The sequence below is a fragment of the Microsporum canis genome, genomic scaffold, assembly GCF_000151145.1.
Source record: "Microsporum canis CBS 113480 supercont1.5 genomic scaffold, whole genome shotgun sequence".
NCBI lineage: Eukaryota > Fungi > Ascomycota > Eurotiomycetes > Onygenales > Arthrodermataceae > Microsporum > Microsporum canis.
The window spans coordinates 1,019,343-1,037,894 of NW_003299165.1; the positions used below are offsets into that span (position 1 = coordinate 1,019,343).

Sequence of the window (18,552 nt, forward strand, 5' to 3'; positions counted from 1 at the left end):
AAAAGCTATGTTAGTCGTTAACCTATCACAGAATCGAGCGAAAGTAGGACCGTCTGGTTTATCTTTCAACGCAACGTATAGTTAGTTGCTGCAAGAACGGATATAAATGGGACAAGAGAACGTCAAGCACATCCGTCCCGCAAAAGACGTACGTCACGTCCCCAGGATATCAATATCGGTTAGCCTTGAGGGTCAAAGACTATCGCCAGTATAAAGTGTGCCTGGCCCTGAGGGTTTGGTCGTATAAGCCTCGAACTTCCGGAATCCCGGTAGGAAATGACCCTTGGCGCAGGCCATCTCTTCTCGCTGTTTGGCGGGGCCCACGGCGCTACTTTCTCTGGCGGTTGGGATGTTTAAGCAATCGGGTTGGATGAAGGGATCCCTGGCCTGGGAGGGGGGAGGGAGGAGTAAGCCCCAGGGCCGCCCCCAGCCTGAGAAGACGACACTGCCTCGACTAACTACTCTGTCAGGCAAGGCGCAACTCGAGACCCTCGGGGCCAAGCGCTATAGATAGTCATAATCTGTACGTAGCGGCCGAGGTCCCTGCCGTTGTTGCACACCGACTTGCAGAAGGATTCGTCAGATGTGGTTCCTTTGATGATAATGCAGCATCGCCTAAGGTGCTTTAGTTAACTGCTTAGTGACTAGAGTTGCGGACGTACATAGCAGTTAGGCAGGTTCCCCGTCAGACCAAAAAATCTTGACGTGTTTCCTGTCTTCGCCTGTTCATTTCCCCCCTCCAATTCATCTTATTGAGGGGGAGGCTCTATAATGCATTGACAGGTCCGATCTCTAGCGTTTCACCTTTCGCCCGAAGGAAGATGGGAGGGGCCCTCGAATGTATCGTCCTCGTCCTTTTATAGGCAGACATATAAAAAGGCACGCCTCGTGGTAGGCTGTGGTGACAATCATTCATCAGACTGCAGGTACCCAGCCAGCTGAGGGCCAATTGTTGGATGATCAAATTCGTATCAACCGATGGTCATGATAGGCTGGCACAGCGTTGTATTGCAGATCGAAAGAAGACATATCCTTGTCTGGCCGAGGTTAATTTGAGGGATTACGATCTGCAGAAATAAGAAGTCGATATGTTTCGTTCCCTCAGAGTATCTCACTCGATGTAGCATTTTAATATATCTTTATTAACGCCAGGCATTAAGGGCAGACGGGTCGCGTAGCCAGAGGGCGCTCAAGATTCGGCAGATCTGGCCAACAAGCTGTTAGGCCATGAGGTTGAATAGAAATGCCGGTGATTCCAACAAGATAGTGAACAAAATGACAGCTTTTGCGTTTTGACGTCTCATATTCTCATACGAGTAATAAGGCGTTGACGGTCCTAGATAGGACTCACTAAGCGCGATGTTACAGAGTAATCTCATACTTGGATGCATGCTTAGAGCGTCGGGTTAACCTGCGTAGGAAGATGACTGTGCAATACTTGGGTTCAACCTTGGGCAGTCAGAGAAAGTCTTCATCTGTACCATCATCTTGCAGGGCAAAGAAGGTCAGTCGGATGATAGATGCTGACGGAGAAGAGAAAGAGAGACATTTCTGCATCCTGTAACATGTTATATTTGACTCTGGTGTTCAAGGACTGCCTCACCGTGGTCAACTGCTTGAAAATGTCTTATTAGCAACCCTAAACGCAGAGAGTAAAGGGGAAAGAGAAGGAGCTCGCTTATTGTATCTGCTGCTGGGAAGTTTTGCTTGGAAGTTCGAAGTTGTTCTTTGAATCTATTTCATTTTGCCCTATTGAAGAGTTATAGAACCTAATCGCCAGAGTCCATGTAAGGATCGCCACCATACAGTCATTTTATTTGAATTGGATAAGAAAAAGAAAGAAAAAGCGCCTTTAACTACTCATCCCAGGTCTGCATATTTCTAAGGACACATCCCTTGTCATTCCCACTGGCCTTCTCAGCCAAACTTCCAACGATGAAGACAGTCTCATTCAACTCCTCAAGGTATTTCTTAATGTTGGCAGACTCGGACTTGTCTACAACAACAACCATCCCGATACCATTGTTGAACGCTCTCGCCATCTCTAGTCCTGTCACATTGCCCGTCTTTTTCAACCATTTGAACACATCAGGCAGAGGCCAAGAAGACACGTCAATGTCAGCGCAGAGGTTCCTGGGGAGGACTCGAGGTATATTCTCAACCAGACCACCGCCAGTGATGTGTGCCATTCCTTTGATTGCTCCCTGTGGGAACTTGGCAATAGCGGCAAGAAGGGGTTTGACGTAGATACGTGTTGGGGTGAGGAGAGCTGTGCCCAGGTTTGTGCTCTCTTTACCCATCTTGAATGGTGCGGGATCTTGATAAGAAAGTCCTGATTTCTCGACAATCTTCCTAATGAGTGAGAAGCCATTTGAATGTGGCCCACTGCTGGCAATTCCAAGCAATACGTCACCAGATTTCATTCCATCCGTGTCTGGAAGTAGACGTCTTGTAGATGTGTCAATGGCACCGATGGCTGCTCCAGCAGCGTCGTAGCTGTTGTCAATGAACAGACCAGGCATTTCCGCTGTCTCACCACCGACTAAAGCACACCCTGATTCCACGCACCCGTCGGCAACTCCAGCAACAAACGCAGCCGCGACTTCGACGTCAAGCTTCCCACAGCTGTAGCAATCAAGAAACATCAAGGGTTCGGCCCCTTGTACCACCAAGTCATTAACATTCATGGCGACAAGGTCAATGCCAACAGTGTTGTGGACCCCCATTTCATGCGCGATCTTGAGCTTAGTGCCAACTCCATCGATAGCTCCAATGAGAGTTGGAGAGGAAGAATGGAAGCCAGAGTTGCAAGTGGACAATGAGAATGCTCCTCCGAACCCACCGATGATGGCATCCGATCCTGGGCGGCGGGTTCGAGCAACGTTGGCTTTGATCTGGTTCACAAGCTCATTACCAGCATCTATAGAGACGCCTGCCGACGCATATGTAAGGGATTCCTGGGATGTAGATGTCTTCGAAGTGTTAAACGCGCGGTGTGCAATGTCTTTTCTGTAATGCATGCCGTCAAAGTGGATTGTAGAGATGCCGGTATATGAGGCCTTTACAGCCTCTTCTAGAGTGCCTGCTGTTGCAGTTGAAGCAATGACACGGCCGCCAGCTGTCTTGAGTTTACCATCGGCAAGAGTGGTTCCTGCATGGAAGATCAATGTGCCGTCGGCGGTCTTGTCAAGTGTGATATCTCTACCTTTGGCGTAGGATCCAGGGTAGCCCTCGGCCACCGCGATGACGGTGGCAGCAGATTTTGGCTCTACCTTGAGAGTAACTCCGTCAAGCCAGTGCTCTGTGCAGGCAACCATGACTTCAGCTAAATCGGTATCGTCACTGAGAAGAGGCAGCAATGTTTGAGTCTCGGGGTCTCCACCCCTGACGTTGTATTCTAGGACCTTGGGTCCATTTTTGGTCATCATTAAGCCTGTAAATAATATTCCGACAAACGGGGTGCCTAGAAGACATTAACCAACAACCCAGACCAGTAGAAGCGGATGGTAAATACCTTCTTTTCTCATTCCATCGATAGTCGGCTGAACAATTGTCCTATCTATATCCTCCATGACGGCCTTTGAAGCAATTCGGGTTGGGGCATAGCAACCCATGCCTCCAGTATTTGGCCCCTGGTCTCCATCAGAGACCCTCTTGTGGTCTTGTGCTGGAGGAAGAGACCTGACGGTGTAACCATCTGAGAATGTGAGGATACTCAGTTCATCTCCTTCGAGGTATTCTTCAATAACGACTTCATTGCCTGCATCCCCAAACTGGTGGTCTACCATAATCTCCCTGAGGGCCTTGTGCGCTTCCTCCTTGTTTTGGGGGATAATCACCCCTTTACCGGCAGCAAGCCCACTAGCCTTGATAACAACGTCATGGTCCGCAGAGTCAAGGTATTGGCAGGCAGCCTTATAATCGGTAAAATTTCCGTATCGAGCGGTTGGAATGTTGTGACGTTTCATGAAGTCCTTGGAAAAGGCCTTGGAGCCTTCCATACGGGCAGCAGCCTTGGAAGGACCAAAACATCTGATGCCAACTAGAGGAGTATATCAGCTCCGGCCAATAATTCATCTTGATATATAAAGCATCAGTCCTTACCGGCCCGGAAATACCCTTGAATGCCGTCGACAAGGGGGGCTTCAGGCCCAGGGACAACGAGGTTAACCCCATTCTCCTTGGAGAACGCCACTAAGCCGGGATAATCATCTCCTTTGATCGAGACGTTGGATATCTTCGATGAGGGCCCTCCATCCGTCCCGCCATTTCCAGGGGCACAGAAGACCTTCTCCACCGAAGGAGAATGGCTCAGTTTCCAGGCATATGCATGCTCACGCCCACCATTTCCCACAACAAGGACGCGAAGTCTTTCTTGGAGCATCTTTGGCTCTCGGCGAATTCAGAGGGGCTATAGCTTTGTTAGTATCCATGATCATAATTAAGGTCAATCATAAACTGTGGCCGGCTTTTAGGCTCTATAGGGTATATCCAAGCAAGACGGGATCGAATTTTAACAACACTCGTCCTTCAGCCGTTAAACAGGATTCAATCAATCAGCAATGCTTGTCTGAGCTAGCTTTCCGACTGAAATCTTGTACTTGGTGCAATATCCTGGCTCACAATATCATTATCATCATAGACGGCGGGGCATGGAGGGGTCACAAAAGAGCAAAATCGCCAAAAGCCAGACGAAGCATTGATTAAAAAGAGAATACAAAAGCAGACACTTACAACTCGTTCAGGGTAAAAGAGTCTCCCTTGCAATTTCACCTTTTGCTGGTGATAAATGTTGAATGTGATAAAGTGCGATGTTTTCGACTTTTTTGCTCACTTTGATGCAAAGTTTTTTCCCGCCGGGCTTTTTTTTAGTTTCCACCAAGGTTTTTGCGGCTGCTTTTCTATATATAAATTTGACGTTCGTTTCCCAGACTTGAAGAGTGGTTTACGGCGTATAATAAGGGACAGATATATATATTAGTTGCAAATATATAAGAGAGAATATATCATATGGGATATTACCGTCTGTGTCCCTAAGATTAACAGGTTCGCCGTCCATTAGATGTTTAACCATCTACCTATAAAACTGCCCGTTTATCTCACTGTAACTCTCAAGCACCTACACAAAATTCACTGTATACAAGAGACCAAAGTAAATAGCAGCACTTCCATCTTCCATCTTCCGTCTCATCGTTAATAAAAATATATTCATTTTTCTCTGCTTCTTTTAGTTTGGGTCAAAGGGAGCCAAAGTGCAAACAGTGCAAACAGAAGCTCTCAAGTTTTCTACTTTTTCTCTTTTTTGGTGCAAAACAAAATCTCGACCTTTTCAACGCTTCAGCTTTCTTATTTATATTCTATTTCTTTTAATAGTTTACAGTCACCGGGTTTTTTCTTGTTGGTGCTTCTTCTTGTTTGGCGCCTTTCTTTTCTTTTCTTTTTCTTTTCTTTGGATGTATTCTCTGGGTTTAATTCTTCGTTTACAAAAAAAATAATTCCTCCTACATACGATTTTCACGCTCGACTGCAATGCTTTCTAAGTCGATAAGACGGCCAATTTGCACGTACGTTTGCCAATCATGTCTATCCAGAAGCATTGTTCCTTCGTTTACCGTGGCCCGCCGCCACAGTCATGTCGCTACCTCCGCGCAGCCAGACTCCAATAAGCCAGCGTTCTCACAGCCAAACAAAGTCGATGCGAAACCTATCGAGGGTAAAAGCCATGGAGGTCAAGGGGCTGAAAGGGCTGGCGATGTGGGAAGGAAGGGAAAGGGGAAAGAGAAAGCTGATACGACCAAAGTATGTGGTTATATGTCGCAATCCCCATTCTAGGGTCAAGAATCTGTCGAGTTAATCTGTTTTATGCCTTCAGATAAACAAATCTCCTAAAGACGCCCCATCGGTAAGGGCGGTAAATACACAAGTCAATCCGGAGGTAGAAGCAAACGCCAAATATCCAAAAGCAAAAGCAAAGGCGCGGAAGAAATTAGCGGCGGCACAATCCAAGAAAGCAACGGGCATATCAGACGAGAATATAAAGAATATGATCTTGATTCAACAGAAATCAAAGCTTAAGTTGAAAAAGGTATATGCGCAGTGGCTGTTACAAGACGTTTATTCCTTAGACTGCATCTAATTTATGGTCTGCGTCTTTAGATTCGGCCTGGCAAAGTTATAGCAGCATTGAACCTCGCAGCACAAGCGGGAAAGTCGTCAGGTAAAAAGTCCAGGGACGCATCAAAAGGGTCCAACCAAGAGGAATTCGCCCCTGTGAGATCAGCAACTCCAAAGTTAGCAAACGAGGCTACTGTTGAGGATATTGAAATACTTCGTCAGTTGATTGCTCCCCCCATAGCGCACCTGGGCCAGAAAATTCATTTCTAACTTGTATAATTCAGCATTGAACACTGAATCTGATGACGTTCCCTCCCTATCGTATGGCTTGGACAGGGTCCTATTCAAGTATGTTGTACCCCTATCCATCCCTTAGAAACCCTTGCTAACCTGACGTAGTCCGGGTGTTTACCAGCTACAGGATTCCAGAACCTTGGTTTATAATTTCGATCCCTATCTGCGCGATATTATGCCTGTTTCGGAGTTCGATTTCAAGGCATTAAACGACTACATCACATCTTCCAAAGATGATGTTCTCAGGAACAAAGCGATAGAAGCAGGAAAAAAATACATTGGGTCGTCATCTAGCATGACTGGTGTACTTTCACACTTCCACTTCCTGCTGTCTGAATGGCGAGAGATCGATACGTCGCATTTGAGCGCTTCATTTCCAGCTACAATGAAATCCTACACAAAGCTATCCCGGCTCCCAGCGGTTGTATTTTTAAGATATAAAGATGGGGTTTATGCCGTTGATGCCGATAAAGAGTGGGACAGCTCTAATATTTTGATGGGGCTAGGAAAGTCAATGGAGAAGTTGCTCACTATGCCAACGGACCAATATGAGCGTTACCGGAGAGACAGCCCAGATAAGATACTGAAAGAGGACTCTCCCCCTGAGGTCTACCACTACTCGACGTGTGGGGATTTTTTGATGAGGTCACAGCTCGATGCTTACGACCGTCGCCTTCCTGGCACTGGTATGTTCGATTTGAAAACCCGTGCGGTGGTTTCCATCCGTATGGACGCAAAAGAGCCGTGGAACGCCATGGGATACCAGATAAAGTCACGCCATGGGGAGTTTGAATCCTTTGAACGGGAATATTATGATATGATGCGCTCCGCATTTCTGAAATACCACCTTCAGGTCCGAATTGGCCGAATGGACGGGATATTTGTTGCATTCCATAATATCAAACGGATATTCGGATTCCAGTATATCAGTTTACCCGAGATGGATAAATGCATCCATGGGCAAGAAAATACTGCTCTCGGTGACGCTGAGTTCAAACTCAGTATCAACATTTGGAACAAGGTCATCGATGTAGCCACCAAGGCGTACCCTAAACAGTCTCTAAGATTTCACTTTGAGACTCGCGAAACCCAGAATCCATTCATGTACATCTTTGCCGAACCTATGACTGAGGAGGAGATAACAAAGATTCAAGAGCGGAATCTCGACGAGATCAAGGCTTATGAGAAACGGGTATTCTACCCTGAGTTGCTTGAGTCTAGTAAAGCGGAGTCGACGACTGGTGAAGAGCGTAGCTCGACTGGGCAGGCACTGCAGTCAAAAGAGCATAGCTTCGGTGATGAATCAGACCCTGAGTTAAGCAGCGAGGCAATGGATATTGACCCTGAGAAGCCCCTACTTGCTATGGCGCTCTCAATCCGAAATTTTGTTAATGGAAAAGAAGTAGACAGGCCCACCATGTTCACTTCCAAGGACACATGGACAGTAAAGTACCAGCTAGCCCATTTTGCCAAGGAACGAGGATGGACTTTGTATAACGCATGCAAGAGGCGACGATCAAAGTTCCTTGGAGCTCTCGAGGATGAAGAAGCCCCAAACACATCTTTCCAAGAAAAATTGAACGCGATTAGTAAGGATGGACAGAAATGGAGAGATGAAATGGATAAAATCGAGAAAGAGAAGGGCATAATTCGGTATCAGAGCTAAGCTTCACCTTTTGCCTACGCTTGTACCTTTATACCCCCTTTATGCCTTCAACCCCATACTAACATGTACCTTTGAAAACTTTTCTTTGCCTTTCTTCACCCTACAGGAAAAAAGAGGCTACTTTCTGTACTATACTCTATTTCCTTGTTCATACTTTACCTTCTCTTGCATTGATGGCGTTTACGAAGCTTTTATAGATCATTGGGAGCGGCCCGGAAATACCTGTACTATATATGCCAAACGACCTATGAGGCTATTCAGAAATTTGATATCAAAACCGAGCATATTGATTATTCCCCCAACTTAGCCTCCCCACCTCGTATATCGAAACGGTTAACGTGAGGTATTCACCCGAAGCATAGACGTAGCCTACTAAGCTGTTTTGTTTATTTTCCTTAGATGGTACGTTTCTTAGTAGTCCTCATTGTTGGCTATGGATTCGCAGTTTCGCGCATGAAGGTTCGCGATAACTACCCCTTGTCTATCCATGGATGGCAACAAATCACTAGAGACCTTTACTCCACATTTCTCCCAGCAAGCATCATTCACTGGTCCAATACTGGTATGCGTGAAGACGCCTAGAATCTAGCATATGTCTTTTTAATGTATGGGGAACCTCTTAATAAAATCTTTCAATAAATGAACACAGCAGGTTCCTACAAAGCGGTCAAAACCCCTGCTCCTGTTTCAGCTTGGTAGCATGGTGAATCTCAAACCTAGTTGTGTCCTGGTAGGGGATCAAAAACGGTTGGTTTACTATCATCGATGCTGCTCGGAGGAGGATAATGGTGTGTGGAGTAAGTAATTGGGACGATATTCCCTCTAAAGAAATAACAAGTATGATACTGCAGTTCTAGCATGCTAATGGAAGTGTAGTTTATTAATTGTTAGAGATGTACTCATTACGTTGACTATTTGATATCGCTAGGTAGAATTTCATTTCATTCAAACTGCAATCCGACTGCTTTCCTAGGTGCTGTGCGTATAGAAAGATTCCACTTGTCCATCAGCCTGTTTCTTTACATATTTGTCTAATATTCGGGGAAACCTAGATGGAGCACTATCACGAGTTCTCCTATGCCGTTTCAAGGTTAGCTATTGTCTATAGTAATGCTAATCGAGCATACATTCTTCGATATGACATACCTAACGGAAATAAAGAGATCTAGGCAGACTTCCAGCCAACACAGCTTCCGTGGACCCTGTGACAGGTACAATGTTGTGAGCAGCCTCCATTTTCTCCGCATACACCGCTGCACCCGCGGGGAACGAGATTTGGAATAGCAACAAAGCGTTTGTTAGGGGTTTGCTCGATATCGTCAGTTTCGTATGCAGGCATAGGTCCGGCAATGGCAACTGGCAAGACTGCGGCCAGAAGTGCAGCCGAGAGGATGTTCAAGACCTTCATAGTGAAAGATTTTGGTAGTCGATATCTGAATATCAATTTTAGTTGCAAACACATAAATCACAAAATCCAAAGGGGGTTGCTACACACGTATAGAAGATGGTCAATTATAGCTTATAATAATAGTGATTTGGGCGCTGGAGAAGAATTCTTAGGATGTACGTAGAATGCTGGTGACGAGTTGGCTCTTTATATATGTTATCGGCTTCACGTAGTACTGCTGCATGGTCAGTTCAGCAACATCACAATTACGAGCTAACGCACGCTGCTGTAGTAATTGCATGTGCATCGAGTGAAGCCACCTGCGTCGGTTGTTATCTTTGTTTGTCGAGCGACAGTCGGGTCAATCGTTATGTCCAGAACTCCTTTCACGGTCCCAGTATTACATAGTAATATGTAGGGTGAAGGAGTATTGACCAGTCGATGACACGACAGTTCCCTTCAACGGGCAAAAATTGGGTATTCTGGAGCCATTGAAATTGATCTAAGGCAGTGACAACTTTCATCTCTAAATATTGTGTATTTAGGCTCACAATTTACACCACAAAAGGCGGCACATGGAGAAGAGTAACAGTGACTATTCTGTTGCCTCCGATTTTTAGAAGTTGGCTGCAGCATCTAGCACATATACTTTGTAGCCGCAAAAGGGAAACATATAGCGTTATGATATGCTTGGAGTGCAAGTAACACTCTACGCCTTTTAGTATCATCGTCATGGCCGATTTCAACAACTTCTTTACCCTGCCGTATTTTCTTTTTGATATTGGTGTGATTCTTGGAAATTTTATTGCTTGCTCAAAGTCCCTTACACGTCTTAAGGGTGTATGAAATGGGGCACTGGTGTATCAGGCGATCATAGCATTTCACGTATAGGTTATGCAGTCTTGCACACTTGGACGGATTCCCCCTTATTGAGGAGGATCTGAAGATCATTAGAGCAGACATGGCCTCCTTATGTATAAAATGGAGCAGGAGTGTTCAATTTTGGTCAATAAAAGGGATGCCAAAAGCTAGGGTCAAGGTACGCCGTTGATGTTCTTCTGATACCCTGCCTATAATTTGCCTAGACTAATTCCCGTGCAAACCAGCTTCATTTTTGCCTTCGTTCCCACAAACCAAGGGGGCAAAGGAAGTACGAGAACAATGACCTCATGACACGATGTGGAATCGCTTCAAGATATGCACGGCACTCTTTGTAACATTTAATCCTGAGAAGTACTCTGGATCCGCAATATTCATAGCATGACAAGCTTTCCACCCTCAAGGAAATTTTGATAATATTATTCAAGGATCGCAGTTATTGTCAGGGGGAAGAGAGGGACGCTCCCCACAGTCCAATTAACCCCACAAATCGCCAATATAACTACTTGTTATATTGTATATTATGTCGACTATCCATAGCCAACCCTCATTAATGAACTGGAGATATTACAAGCTCGGTGCAAATATAGCCCCAGGGGCAAGTGTTCGGGGACGGAGCCAATTTCAGCCCTATACACCGAAACAACTTGGTGAGCCTCAGGGATACAGCAGAGGCTGTTTTTGAAGAAGGACGAATGCCGGCTTCGTCAATTCATGACTGATCGACTTTGGGGAAAAGAAAATTGGCAGCCATTTGGCGTGGACAAGGCGTTCAGCATTATTCCGCCTCTTTCCACGTCTCAACTGACAGAGCAAGACAGAGCAACCATTAATGAGGGGAGGGGGAAAAAACGAAAGGTGGGCAGAGCGGTTCAGTCTATGGAGTACGGAGTACTCTGTACATATTTTCGAGGCAGCTTTAGTTCCGATCCGCCTCACAGGTCGTTGCTTGTTTCAGGAATCTCCTTAATACATGTAAAAAGGGGGGGATTGGCGAATTCCAATTTGCCACGATAGCGGCCAAGAGATAAAATGCTGTCTGGGTGAGCCTCTAGTATCGTATTAATCATTACAATCATATACACCTTGTTCAGCTTTTTTTCTTCTTTCTTGTTATAATTCCTCAATGCGGTTCTTCCTTGTGGCACATATATACGTGTGCATGTACCAATGTACATTGTAAATGTATATTTGTCAATGTGCTCAACTCTCTTTTAACTGGGGACCCTGGAAGATTTAGGTTGCCCAAAAGTCATTGAGATTTGGAACCTTTTCTCTCCTTCTCAAAGAGAATTTCAAGAAGATTCTACTGGGAGTTCCCCATCTCATTCTAGATGTTAGATATGGCAGAGTCCATCCTCTGTAGTTTGCCGGATCATGAGTAACAAGCGAAGGCTAAGCATTGGGCCTTTGGAAGAGAACCAGCCATGTGTTTGGAACCTGTACAGATTACATCTGGCATGAAACGACGTAATACTTACCACCAAATGCACAAGGGCCATCCCAGTACAAATGACACGCTCCTGTTCTGTGCTACCATCGCAGGGGTTGTTTGAGAGGAGAAAATTGACATCATCCTGGCTCCACACTGTGGCTTCCTTTTTTTTTTTTCTGCCCTGAAGCACCTGTCGCGTATAGACCCGCCCTTCCCAGCTCAAAGAGGCGATCGAATCCAGATCTTAACAAACTATCTGTAATTAGCTGCCGGAGCTCCGTAGGTTTCTCACATTGATATGGACGCTGCGTGATCGTGTATGGAATCATGATCTTGGGGGGATTCGTGACGTTGAGAGCATGGCGAGGCCGTTCCAGGCTCTTTCTTTTATTTATCATGATATATATATGGACAGCCAAGCATAGGAGGCAGGCTAGATATATATCGATGCATCCGCGCCAGCCCACGGATGAAGGAGATCAAACTCAATTGCCCTTATGGTAACTTAGACAGATCGGAGTGAGATCGCGGATTTGAAAGTCTTGCATGAAATTGGGGGCTTGGCCGCGAGTTCCCGAATCTCAACCTGCATCTGGAGCTTTTCGTCTCTTGGATTGGCCGTGGTGTTTCTTATTTTTAGGCTGGCTCGCTTGCTTTGCTCAGTTGTTTTTTCCTGCTTGACTGCTTGTACCGTGAACCTAGTCATGTCAGGTGGAGTATATACACTCCATTTGGGTCACGAACTCTGTTGCTTGCTGGTATTTTGTATTTTTTATGTTTTTATTTTAAATTCTGGAGCCCCGGCGTGGCTGAACCGGTGCGTGGATGGAGCTTGAGACATATCCCGTTGGCAGCTTCATATTTCCTTCTTTCCATCTCGTTCTTCCGAATTATTTTCATTCGTTTTCGACTTCTTCACACTCCCGCTCTCGCTCTTGTATACATGTTTTCTTCTTCCCCTCTCCTCTCTCCGTGTGTGTGCGTGTTTGCTTGTCTTGTCTGCCTGCAGGGAAGGTTCGTATAAGATATCCTATCTCCGTGGGATCATATAAACAGGACCTCTCCAGCGATTACCCTGTCGGGATATAATAGTAGCTGGATGGCGTGGCTTATTTCACCGCCATGCCTATACGTTCTGTAGACCTGTTGATCTGCTGATCCTGCTCCCAAGCTCGAAGAGAGAAAAGGCGCTGAACCTGGCGAGGCCGAGCTGTATCTGGACGCGTTGCTAAGGGGCTCTCGACTTGGGGAGGTCTTGGTCTTGTCTTGCTTCATCTCTGTTGATGAGCTGCTAAAACAAATCTCCGTTGGCAAGACGTGAAGATCGAACAGACAGGTTTTCTCTCCTCTTTTCTTTTTTTTTTTCTGCTGTCTCTCTCGCTCTCTTTTCCTTGCTTTTTCCCTCAGTTCCGTTTTTGAAACCTCCGGGTTCGACGTCGAAGCAAAAAAAAGGTGCAGAAATACATGAAGCTATGGCTGAGCGGTCAAAGAAGCAAAGAAGGAAAAGTTTTGGCGTGTTTGGGTCCACCGGGCTATTGTCTCTGGATTCCGCCTCACCCGTCACTGGCTCTCGATTTCGCGCTGGTGATCGATCGTCGTGCGATGCGTTGACGTTGGCAAGATATTACGGCGAGCGTCACGGACGGGTGGATGCGTTTGACTCTGCGGTGGTTGACGACGTCGATATCCAACATCGCCGACAACTCCAACAGCAAACACCACAACAGCCACAGCCATGGATGAGCAGCTCTAAGGAGGATCCGAAGCAACTACGCAACAGGAAAACACGCTCAGGAAGCAGGTCCTCATTGCTGAACATGGCTTTCGTCAGGCCGCGACCTCCCAGCTCCGGCGAGATGAAGGCAACGAAACAGCCCAGGACGACCACCGCTAGACCGTTGTCATATTCACCACAGCTGGCCTTCCAGGACGAAGAGCTCAGTCTGCCGAACTTCACACTCCCTCACTCCGCCACCGAGCCAAATATCCGCTCTCGATCGAAATCCGTGAACCGGTCACTGGCCAGAAGCTCGGTCTTTGGCTCGCTGAGATCCCTCAAATCCATGGACGAAGACCAGAATTCAACGAGGACGCGGTCCAGATCGACGTCGAGCAATGAAGATGACCTGCCTATCATGCGGGATTCAGGCAATTCCCGCGCCCAAAAGGCCCAGCAACAGCACCATCCTCATCACCTTCAGATAAATCGGAGTTTTGGGGTCAAAGTCTTGCATCATGGCGAAGTGCAGACTGCAGGGACAATGTGGAGGAAGAGGAGCCATTATCTCGTCTTGACGGAATCCCACCTCGTCCGGTTTAAGAGCCAAAACAAGGCAGCAGAGGTTTTCCCGTCTATACCGTCGTCCTGGGGTCGAAATAATGGCACAGCCGCAGCATCGAATCGCCTCTCTATGGTTTCTCTTGCATCTCTACATGAAAACCAACTCTCAGGAGGAGCGGCAGCTGGAGGGAACGGCGAAGGAGGGATAGGAATTGCCCTTAATAGCATAATAGCTGTCCACCGGTTGGATGATGGGAAACCCTACTTTTCAATTGAAGTATGCTACGCGGACGAAAAGTACCCCAGAGGCTCAGCTATACATATTCAACTCACTGACCCGCAAGAAGCGCAATTGTGGCTCATGGGCATTCGTGCGGCTGCAGAGAATGCAATATCGACCGGACCTCCCGTTTTTGATGATGACACCGTTAACTATGTAACGAACATCCTGGAACAGGAGCGTGATTACGATCCGGATTGCTTTGGACTATATAGAGTGGTTCATCGCATGTCTACCAAGCAAAGCAATCGCTCATCTACCGACGATATAACCAAACTTGCATCCAATGCCTGCCTCCTTGCCATTGGGGTTCATAAGATACATATCCTACCTACCCATACGAAATCATCCAATAGAGCTTCCATGGCATCTTTGGTAGAGCTAGATTTAGACGCCTGTCTAGGAATCATGGCTCTGTCTTCCATCTCAGTGCAGCCAAGTGATGACACCTTTCAACTGATCTTCCGGTAATTATACATATATACCTTTTGACATATAACTGTTACGACAAATGCACCAGTAGTGCATTCTTTTCTTTTAAACTAATTTCTCCATTAGAATACCATTCAAAAGCCCATCAATCGTCAATCTCTCCTCAAGTTTCTCAGGTGAAATCGCACTGCTCCTTCGACAGCGAGCAGAATATCTACGGCCTGAATGGATCCACCAGCCTTTCTCTTTCAATGTTCCTCCTCATGTTCAAGCCCAGGTAATGCCACCTGTAAACTTTGAGGAGGATTATGGATGCTTTGATCGGACTCTTATCGCCTACTGCGCCGCATATGATGTCGATACCTCGAAGATTCGTTATATGGTAGACTACCATTGCGATGATGCACCAGCCTTTCAACTGCTTCCACGCGAGGGTTGCCCAGATGGAGGGGGATATCTGCTCCTGGAGCTCCTCGCAGTCTTCCGTGCACTACGATATAATGAATCATTCGCTACTATTTCATTTGCGCGCATCAACTTGGATATTCTACAACAATTCCGCGATTCGTTCGGACCTGATTTTGATGCCATGCGCACGAGATCGAATGTAGCGGTAAATATACCTGGGCAAGAGGATATTGCTTCTTTAACCCAAGAGGTGCGAGCACTCGCTCTCAAGAGTAGGGCATTGCGACGGCTAGACTTTTCATACTGCTTAACCCGCTCTGCGAAGGCAACCGGGGGTGAGCGTGACCCTGGATGTGGCATCCCAGAGGCTGTCTTCCCCCTTTGCCGGCGCAATCTAACACAAGTAGACTGGCTTGCCCTCAATGGTATTGAACTAGGCGACTCAGATCTAGATTACCTTGTTGATGCGGCTTCGCAGAAGACTTCGGCACTTCGGGCTTTTGAAGCAAGCAACTGCAGCTTACAGGTCCATGACCTGAACCTGATTCTGTCTACCCTTCGAGTTCAGAAGGACACCCTTGAATGTTTGCGGATTTCCAACATTGTTGGTCGATTGAGCCCTGACCAGTTCCAGCAACAGGCCGGGTGTTTTAGGAATATTCGAAAACTCGAGCTTTCTCAAGTTCTACGGACATCGAAGAGCGAACCCCTCATTTCGGCTGAAACATTACTGAATTGGGAACTGGAAGAACTCTGCCTGAACAATACGACGGTAAATGAACAGACGGTGGAGTCTATTGCCATGTATCTTGCGAGCCCGGAGTCTAAAAAGCTCCGTGAAATACGTCTTAATCAATGTGGTATCACTGGGGGAGATGTTGCTACCCTACTCTATTTCATGGTTGACGAGGATTTAAAGCCTCGGGACATCCACTTGCATGTAAATGACAATAGGTTGGCTATCGATTGTGATGTTTTGTTTGCATCCATCTCACAGAATCGAACATCGACTCATCTCACTATGAGAAACATCGAATTTCAACGTGATGAAGACTTTAGGTATCTCGTCGAGGCCCTTATTCAAAACACCACACTGCGATATCTTGACATCTCCCGACTCTCTCTCCCGCACGATGCCGGTGTCGAGACATCCAAGGCATTACAGAGAATGTTTGAATTGAACTCTACCATACAAGAGCTCGACATCAGCAGCGAGCAAGCCCATCTTGACGTAAGCAGGTTTGGAATCGGATTAAATCTTGCCTTGACGGGGCTAAAGAAGAATCATACCCTGAAGGTACTTAGGATAGAGCACCAAAAGCTAGGGGTCCAGGGGGCAAACACACTTGCATCTGTAATCGAGGAAAACGATTCGTTGGTTGAAATATATTGTGAAAACAACGAGATTAACCTGCAGGCGTTCACCATTATAGTGAATGCGCTACAAAAGAATGAGACGTTGTTACACATTCCATCAATGGCGAGCGACTGCAAGCGGTCACTCGCGCGAGTGCAGCGGGAAATGGAAGCAGACGTGAAAGAAACCGGACTTCGATCCACTCTTTCAACTGCATCGTCAATTCGCCGGTCTGTACGTGCAGCATTTACAGGCTCTTACAGCAGCAGTAATAAGTTGGTCAAGTCACATCCTCCAGTTTCACAAACTGTTACTTCTTCACCTGGGGTACGTCGCGCGTCATCCGCCACTCTTACAGGTACGAATGGAACACAACCTGGCATGGCAGCGTCAGCGGTCCTACCTCAATTTACCAGGCCGGAGATCAAGTTTGCCATTGAAGCGCTCCAAAGCAAGTGGAATATCCAAGAAGCTCGTCTGCAACGCTACCTTTACCGCAATTACAACATCCTACACGGCTATACGGGCGAGACAGTTGGTGATGATACGAGAAGTGAAGGACGACCAGCCACGGCAGCTAGTCTGACTACATTCCTCAACCAGCTCTCCCTCACGCCGATTGAAGATATGAGTCAACGAGACGGTACTTCAGTGGCCGAAACGCCGTCTAGTGAGGCATCAGCACTGAGTAGATCCGAGAGTTTTAAGACTGCAAACAACTACATCGAAGACGACACGGCAAATGATCAAATTGGCGCTGTAGATTTCAACTTGGACTGGTCATATTCACAGCCTTGTTCGAAGCAAAGCGCACTTATTGACCGTGTCCTCCCAGGTTCCTCGTTTTCATCACCGGCACATGTTCAAACGGAGGAACTGGCTGTACCTGTGTCCTCCCAACCCCGACCATCCCTTCTCCGAGCAACCAGCAGCGTGCGCAGCGGCAAGTCTGCCAGCTCCGTCAGTATCAACACCAATACTAGCACGATAATGGACAGAACTCCGGTCAGTGGCCGAAAATTTGGTACGACACGAACACCATCACTACGTGGCATGCTCACTGCCAGAGCTGCTACGGCTGCAAGCAAAAGAGAGCTGCAAAGCAAAGTTGACCTGCTTGGATCTTCCAACGCAGCTCCACGACTGGATTGGAATCTTCCTGAAATAGGTCTGCTTTAGAGCAAGCTCATGTCGCTATGTCTATCTACTGGCATGAGCACCGGCCTTATCACTCCGGCTCCCATTATTCCATTTTCATTTATTTTATTCATTACTTAACCCTTGATTTTCTACAACTGTGGCTTGGACTACATATTTTGCATTGGCAACAGGTCCTTTATCTTCGAACCCATGACTTCTCTGCCCGAGGGTCCCTTTTTCTTTTCAACTCGATACCCATTTTTTTCTCCTTACTTCATGAACAAGTGCTTCGAGGAAGCCTGCAAAGCCTGTCCTGGATCGACGGAATGACATGAACATGACCTCCAGTACGTACACCGAGCCCGACAACACCTCCTAGATGCATATGGTGCATAACCACCTTTCACCTTTCCAGTCCAACCCGCAGTTTCATCGAGTATGAGCACCTCTACCACTTAATTCTTTCTTCTACCCCCTTTTTTTACCCTTCTCATGCTTCTTCTCTTCTCTTCTACCTCATTGTGTGAGCATTTTGCGTATTTTTCTTCATCATTTCTTCTAGGTGGCTCATTTGGCTTCTGGGCGGTTTTCTTTTCTACCTTGGGGGAGGTTTTGTCTTCGTTATTTGCACTTTGCTCTATGTGAGCTAATCATGTTCGACTACAACATACAATCTAATGCGTCAAGATAATAGCATCTGTCAGTCTATCATGTTGCATGTCTGTCAAAAAAAGTCTGTAATAAAAATATTTATATAGCAACGGCCAAAAGTAAATCCATCAGTCTTGAGTACCGGTAACTATCGACCAAAGGTTTCAATCAGCAAAACAGTCAATTCACCTCTGCTTTTATCAGTTGCAGCTATTTACATCTCAGCAA

At 46.5% G+C, this 18,552-nt stretch overlaps 4 protein-coding genes across 4 annotated transcripts; 2 read left to right on the forward strand and 2 right to left on the reverse strand.

The window, feature by feature from the left end:
* Nucleotides 1-1,856: 1,856 nt before the first annotated feature.
* MCYG_05459 (phosphoribosylformylglycinamidine cyclo-ligase) lies at nucleotides 1,857-4,384 on the reverse strand (the record flags this gene model as incomplete). The annotated part of the gene is made up of 3 exons (XM_002845544.1): nucleotides 1,857-3,463; nucleotides 3,515-4,042; nucleotides 4,105-4,384. The coding sequence occupies 3 exons, from the start codon at nucleotides 4,382-4,384 to the stop codon at nucleotides 1,857-1,859; spliced, it is 2,415 nt and encodes an 804-aa protein (XP_002845590.1).
* Nucleotides 4,385-5,529: 1,145 nt separating this feature from the next.
* On the forward strand, nucleotides 5,530-8,074 carry MCYG_05460 (mitochondrial membrane protein Pet127; the record flags this gene model as incomplete). Its single annotated transcript, XM_002845545.1, has 6 exons — nucleotides 5,530-5,564; nucleotides 5,631-5,799; nucleotides 5,873-6,085; nucleotides 6,157-6,331; nucleotides 6,399-6,462; nucleotides 6,514-8,074. The coding sequence occupies 6 exons, from the start codon at nucleotides 5,530-5,532 to the stop codon at nucleotides 8,072-8,074; spliced, it is 2,217 nt and encodes a 738-aa protein (XP_002845591.1).
* A 969-nt stretch (nucleotides 8,075-9,043) lies between these two features.
* Nucleotides 9,044-9,482, reverse strand: MCYG_05461 (uncharacterized protein; the record flags this gene model as incomplete). The annotated part of the gene is made up of 3 exons (XM_002845546.1): nucleotides 9,044-9,149; nucleotides 9,221-9,276; nucleotides 9,324-9,482. 3 exons carry the CDS (start codon nucleotides 9,480-9,482, stop codon nucleotides 9,044-9,046), a joined length of 321 nt encoding a protein of 106 aa, XP_002845592.1.
* A 3,765-nt stretch (nucleotides 9,483-13,247) lies between these two features.
* Nucleotides 13,248-17,712, forward strand: MCYG_05462 (leucine rich repeat protein; the record flags this gene model as incomplete). Its single annotated transcript, XM_002845547.1, has 2 exons — nucleotides 13,248-14,803; nucleotides 14,895-17,712. The coding sequence occupies 2 exons, from the start codon at nucleotides 13,248-13,250 to the stop codon at nucleotides 17,710-17,712; spliced, it is 4,374 nt and encodes a 1,457-aa protein (XP_002845593.1).
* Between the last annotated feature and the right edge of the window lie 840 nt (nucleotides 17,713-18,552).